The sequence below is a fragment of the Columba livia genome, chromosome 5 (assembly GCF_036013475.1).
Source record: "Columba livia isolate bColLiv1 breed racing homer chromosome 5, bColLiv1.pat.W.v2, whole genome shotgun sequence".
Taxonomy (NCBI): Eukaryota; Metazoa; Chordata; class Aves; order Columbiformes; family Columbidae; genus Columba; species Columba livia.
In genome coordinates, this window is record NC_088606.1 from 24,447,844 (window position 1) to 24,454,099 (window position 6,256).

Consider the following 6,256-nt stretch of genomic DNA (forward strand, 5'->3'; position numbering starts at 1 on the left):
GGTGAGTATTACCAAAAAAGGGCTTTAGTGCAGGAGGATTCAGTGGAGCGAGGAGCCAGGGTGAGGGGCGGTTCAAGCACACAGAGTGCCTTGTCATATGTTTGGTTTGTGTAACCCGGGGCCTGAAATACAGTCGGATATGCTGCAGTTCTGCATTCCCAGACACTCAAGATGAAGGGGAAAGCCTCAGCTCTCTCAACCTGAATTTTTTAAGCATGGGCTGACCTTTTCCCACAGTCCAGTTCTGCTTCTCATATGAAGATCAACACAGGGTAGTAAAGGGGAGGAAGGAGTCAATCTTCCAGTATGAATCAGAGAGAACACATGCTTGTTTAGTCAAGTAAAGTCATATTAATGTAGAAATCCTCAGCCATCACTAAATCACTGTGGCTGGAAGCAAAGTCGTTTACTTTGACCAGCTTTCATCTGCCTTGCTGGAAGCTTGCTTCTGTGAAGCCTCTATAATGTCCACAGTTTAGGTGTGAAATCTCTAAGTGTGAAATCCACTCTCTTTTAGCGCATCTTCTTCAGCCAATTTGCATATAGGAGACTCACATAATTCAAAGACTCTTCTATCTCTTTCTGCAAACTACTCCTGAAAAAGAGTCACTTTGTCAGAATGGATTTTCTTATTGCATTTTATCTGCTCCTACCATTTCTGTAACTTCAGCGTATGCATTTCATTAAGCCTTCCTTGTAAAATAATTCCATTCACATACATATCGTTTGCCAGCTTTATAGATTATAACCAGACACATATAAAACGTTTTAGACAACTAAAAATGGAAATGAGACACACTGGCGATATGAAACGAATTATTTAAAGCAACAGCTTTTTGTCGTGTCCGTTTTGAAACGTTATTAAGCAAACACAAGGTATCTTTCGTTCTCGGTGCTGCATCGCTGCTGGGTGTGCGTGTGTGCGTACGCATGTAAGGCAGCCGTAGCACCACGCCATAGAAACACCAAGTCCCTTTAAAGCACAGAGGGAAACCTGTAATGGACGGGGTTTTCGGCGTTTCTAGCAACAAAGGAATCAGGAAGAGGTATTGAAAGAAAAATCCGACCAACACAGCCCAGCTGGGCGAGGCTCCGCACTTGGCGAGCGTGCCAGCGTTCCCCTCGCTGCGCGCCGCCTCTGCGGGCAGAGCTGCCCGGCGGGAGCGCGGGTGGCGCGGTGCCGGTTGCCGCCCGCCGCGCAGCCCGCCAGGTCTCTTCCGAACCGCGTCCCCCCAGTGAGACTTTATTCTTTGGATGTGGACAGCGATGTCAGTGGTTGCAAAAACAGGCACCGACTGCAGCCAAAGGCTAGCTGTGCAGAGCCCCGCCGGCGAGCGCGGGCAGCGGCGTGGCCGCGGGGGCGGGCGAGGAGCGGGCAACTTTGGGAATCGTGGTCAGTAGAAGGCAGAGTTCGGGTTTTTTTTGTTTCCCTCCCAGTGAAATGAGTTCTCTTCCTATTTGCATGAGCCGAAGTTGTTTTGAGTAATTTGCCTGTTAGCAGTGTTATGCAAATGTTAGCAAGCTATTTAAAGGGGGAAATAGAAAAAAAGCTGTGTGTTCTCACAGGGCCGGGGAAATCCTATGTCCCTTTGCATTAGAGAGATGAGATCACAGCGATTACTCACCTGCCCGGCCTCTCCTACACCCTTGAGCAACGCACAGCACAATCTTTCCCAGCCCAACCTTAAACACTTGGCAAACGTGGCCGATTTAAACAGCAGTGGAAGAGATTCTAGTGTAGTCACAGGCTTACAGAAACTGTGTCATTCTGTCACCGGGACCACTGAAAGAGAAACACGAAATCGGATATTAAGGCGGGATCCCCCGTATTTGCCTCAGCAGCCGCAACGCTCGGGAATCCCACCGACAGCCTCGGTGGCAGGACGCCGCGCAGTCGTCACGGAGGCAAAGTGAGGCGATCCGCGGGTTTACAAAATCCTGAAAACGAGACATTTGAGCTTAGCAAGCCCAGCCAGGAAAAAAAACACACCAGGAGCTGCCCCCGTCACTGTGCATGCGCTGCCTGGCTGCGGAGGACCGGCGGCGCGGGCCGGGGAGGAGGGCGAGGGCGCGATCTGGCGTTCGAGTTTCCAAACATAGCCGGCAGCGCGAGCTGCCCGCCGCCCCGCCGTGCCCCGCCGCGCTCCAGCTGCCGGCCGCGCAGGGGAGGGCGCGGGCAGAACGCCGGGCATGCGCGCCCCGCGCAACAAGTCGGCTCCGCGCCGCCGGCCGGGGGGAGGGGAGCGAGGGCGGCGCTCGACGATGACGCGGGGCCACGCCCGAGTGCAGCCGAGCCGAGAGCGGGGCGCGGAGGCGGGGCGGCGCGGGGGGAGCGCGGCGCGGCGCGTCGGAGGGGGCGCGCAGCCACACGCGGCGGCGCGCAGCACCCCGCGCTTGGACTGCGAGCGGCGGCGAGGATGTGAGTGAGAAGCAGGCGGCGCCGCTCGCCACGCTGCTGCCGCCGCTACCCCCGGGCTGCTCTCGCTCCGTCGGCGCTCGGGGAAGCCGCTGCCGGGACCGGACAGCTCCGTGCGGATCCCCCTGTTTGGCTCGCGGCGCTAGATCAGCACGTAGCGAAGAGCGAGCTCGCGAGGCGGCCGCCGCGGGTGGAAGGTGACCCCCCCATCTTCCTTCGTGCACCTCCGCCTCCTCCCGGAGGAGGAGCAGCAGCAGCGGAGAGCTAGAGAGCGCAGGGAAACAGAAGAGGCTAGAAGGCGACCCCCACCCAGCCCCCCGGAGTAGCAGTAGAAGCGGTTCCCACTCCACTGGGGCAGCAGCGGCAGGACTTGGAAGAAGTCCTTTCCGACAGCAGGAGCGAACTGAAAGCAGCCGATCCCCCTGCTGAAAGGGGCAACAGGATCAGGTACGGAGAGTTCCCCCTGCAGCCCGGGGGGGGAAGATTGAGCCAGCCCCTACCCCGGCGGCAGCAGCTCCCTGGCCAGCAGCACCATGTCCGCCGCGCAGGTGTCGTCGTCCCGGAGACAGTCATGCTACCTGTGCGACCTGCCCCGCATGCCTTGGGCCATGATCTGGGACTTCACGGAACCCGTATGCCGGGGCTGCGTCAACTACGAGGGCGCCGACCGCATCGAGTTCGTGATCGAGACGGCCCGGCAGCTGAAGCGGGCGCACGGCTGTTTCCAGGACGGCCGCTCCCCGGGCCCCCCGCCGTCGGTGGGCGTCAAGGCAGTGCAGCTCGCCGCCAAAGAAGCGGCGGCGGCGGCGGCAGCGGCCCAGCAGCAGCTCAACCATGTGGACGCCTCCTCTAAGGCAGCCTCGGCGGGGCTGACCCAGTCCAGCCTGGACCGCTACGGGCTCAGCGCCGCCGCGGCGGAGCAGCGCAGCCGCTTCGAGTACCCGCCGCCGCCGGGCAGCCTGGGCAGTAGCCACGGAGCCCGCCTGCCCAACGGGCTGGGGGGACCCAACGGCTTCCCTAAGCCGCCTGAGGACGGGCCGCCGGAGCTGAACCGGCAGAGCCCCAACTCCTCCTCCTCCTCTTCCTCCTCCCGCCGCGGGGCGCACGGGGGGCTGGTGTCCGGCCTGCCCCCGGGGGCCGCTGGCGCCCAAATGAACGTGCCCCCCAACTTGCTGCCGCAGACCTTGCTCAACGGGCCCGCCGCCTCCGGCGTGGCGCTGCCGCCGCCGCATGGGGGCCTGAGCGGCCGCGGTGGTGGGGGTCCCCCGGCTCCCTCCGCCTCCTCTCAAGGGGGCACCTGCGGCAGCGGTGGTGGCGCCGGGGGAGGGGGCGGATCGTCTTCCGAGGCCTGCGGCAAACGCCCGGGTTCGGTGTCGAGCAGCGACCAAGAGCGGGAGCTGAAGGAGAAGCAGCGCAACGCGGAGGCGCTGGCCGAGCTCAGCGAGAGCTTGCGGAACCGGGCCGAGGAGTGGGCCAGCAAGCCCAAGATCGTGCGAGACACGCTGCTCACTTTGGCCGGCTGCACCCCTTACGAGGTGCGCTTCAAGAAGGATCACGCCCTGCTTGGCCGCGTCTTTGCCTTCGATGCTGTCTCCAAGCCGGGCATGGACTATGAGCTGAAGCTCTTCATCGAGTACCCCAGCGGCTCCGGCACTGTCTTCTCCAGCGCCTCCGGCGTGGCCAAGCAGATGTACCAGGACTGCATGAAGGACTTCGGCCGCGGCCTCTCCTCGGGCTTTAAGTACCTGGAGTACGAGAAGAAGCATGGCTCCGGCGACTGGCGTCTCCTGGGGGACCTGCTGCCAGAGTCCGTGCGCTTCTTCAAGGAGTTGGTGGGCGCCGATATGCTCCCGCAGCCCTATCTGGACGCCAGCTGCCCAATGCTGCCCACGGCGCTGGTGAGTCTCCCGCGGCCGGGGGCCGGGGCTGGCGGGGCGCAGGGCACGGCCGCCGCCTCTAGGGGACCCGGCGGCGGCGGCGGTGGCGGCGGCGGGGCGATGCGCAAGAGGAAAGCCTCTCCCGAGCCCTCGGACTCGGCCGAGGGGGCTCTGAAGCTCAGCGACGAGCAGCAACGGCAGCAGTGGATGGCCACCCAGAGCGAAGCGCTCAAGCTCACCATGTCGGCCGGGGGCTTCGGGGCGGTACACGGCGGAGGCCCCCCGCCGCCGCCGCCGCCGCCCCTCGGGCCTCACTCCAACCGGACCACGCCGCCCGAGTCCGCCCCCCAGAACGGACAGTCCCCCATGGCCGCGCTCATGTCGGTGGCCGACACGCTGGGCAATGCCCACTCGCCCAAGGACGGCAGCTCGGTGCACTCCACCACGTCCACCCGCAGGAACAGCAGCAGCCCCGTGTCGCCGGCCTCGGTGCCGGGCCAGCGCCGCCTGGCCTCCCGCAACGGGGACATGAACCTGCAAGTGGCCCCTCCTCCCCCCAGCGCCCACCCCGCCATGGACCAAGTGCACCCCCAAAACATTCCGGACTCCCCCATGGCCAACAGCGGGCCCCTGTGCTGCACCATTTGCCACGAACGCTTGGAGGACACCCACTTTGTTCAGTGCCCCTCTGTGCCCAGCCACAAGTTCTGCTTCCCTTGTTCCAGAGAGAGCATCAAGGCCCAAGGGGCGACTGGTGAAGTCTACTGCCCCAGCGGAGAGAAATGCCCCCTAGTCGGTTCCAATGTGCCTTGGGCATTTATGCAGGGTGAGATCGCCACCATTTTAGCTGGGGACGTTAAAGTGAAAAAGGAGAGAGACCCTTGAGTAGGAAATCCAATCCCTTCAGACTCCTGAAGATGTAGAATTGTGAATATAACAAACTGCAAAAGTTAGTCTTATGTATAGACATTATTTTCGTCGTATGTTTCTATATTTTGAAACAAAGGTATGTACTCTTCTTCATTTGAAGGATAGAGCTGGTTTTTGTTAAACAGAATATAATATTGTTTGGTTACTACATAATACCTGTTCTCATTTCTTTGGCAGTGTGTTGGCTAGGTACAAAGTTAATAGCCCTTAGCGATTACCTGCTGCTGGTGTGTATTTTTGTAAATGTATGCACTTCTCTGAAAGAAGAAGAAAAACACAAAAAAGAAAAAAAAAATTGCCAAGGCCAGTGTTGATGCCTAAAAAAATTGCTACAAAAATGGTGACAGCTTCTGTTTTACAAGCCCTGAGTGTTAGTCTTTCACTTTATTTTTTTTGTTTTTGTTTTTTTGTTTGCAAAATGGTGGGGTGGCTCTGGGGGGAGGGTGTTTTTTGTTGCAAGTTTGTAAGGAAAATGTTTCCGTTTGTTTCTATTGATCTGAACGTTTTTAATCTTCATGTGTTTTTTGTTTTTGCTTTTATTGATGCACGGATGCTTTTGAACAGTAGAGCAAAATGCTGTACATGAAAAACATGCTCTGTTTGTCCTTTATACATTTCTGTAGTTAACAGAACACTGTAATGTGCCTTGGAGCTTAGTAAATTGTAATAAATTCAATTGATATTAATACTTCTGGAGTAGCAAGTTTTATTTTTCTCAGAGCTTAGGCAGCATGCGCAAGCCATGTTGCCTTTTTGAAAGTCTCCATTATACCAAGAGCCTGCAGTTTGTTGTGATAATTGTGGCACTTGTACGCACGTTTTCACATATATTCAGTAAGATGATGATGCTGATGGCGTTATCAAATTTAATCTAAATCTTGTCACTGTGCCTATTTACATTCACCTTTAATGTTGCAGTAACAGTTGCTGACTAAGCATTTTCTATTTACTGTTTCTGCATCTCATTTCCTCCTCCCTTCTCCCCCTGCCAGCTCTCCAGCTGCAAACAGTGTTTGCAATACAGGATGGATCC

At 57.9% G+C, this 6,256-nt stretch overlaps 1 protein-coding gene across 1 annotated transcript; it reads left to right on the forward strand.

Annotated features, from left to right (window-relative positions):
- Window positions 1–725: 725 nt before the first annotated feature.
- On the forward strand, window positions 726–5,911 carry IRF2BPL (interferon regulatory factor 2 binding protein like). The gene has a single exon (XM_065063827.1). The coding sequence runs from the start codon at window positions 2,950–2,952 to the stop codon at window positions 5,176–5,178; it is 2,229 nt and encodes a 742-aa protein (XP_064919899.1). The 5' UTR covers window positions 726–2,949; the 3' UTR covers window positions 5,179–5,911.
- The last annotated feature ends 345 nt before the right edge of the window (window positions 5,912–6,256 follow it).

What these genes read in the sequence shown, in the direction of transcription:
- IRF2BPL (XM_065063827.1), top strand. Translation starts at nt 2,950, where the DNA reads ATGTCCGCCGCGCAGGTGTCGTCGTCCCGGAGACAGTCATGCTACCTG.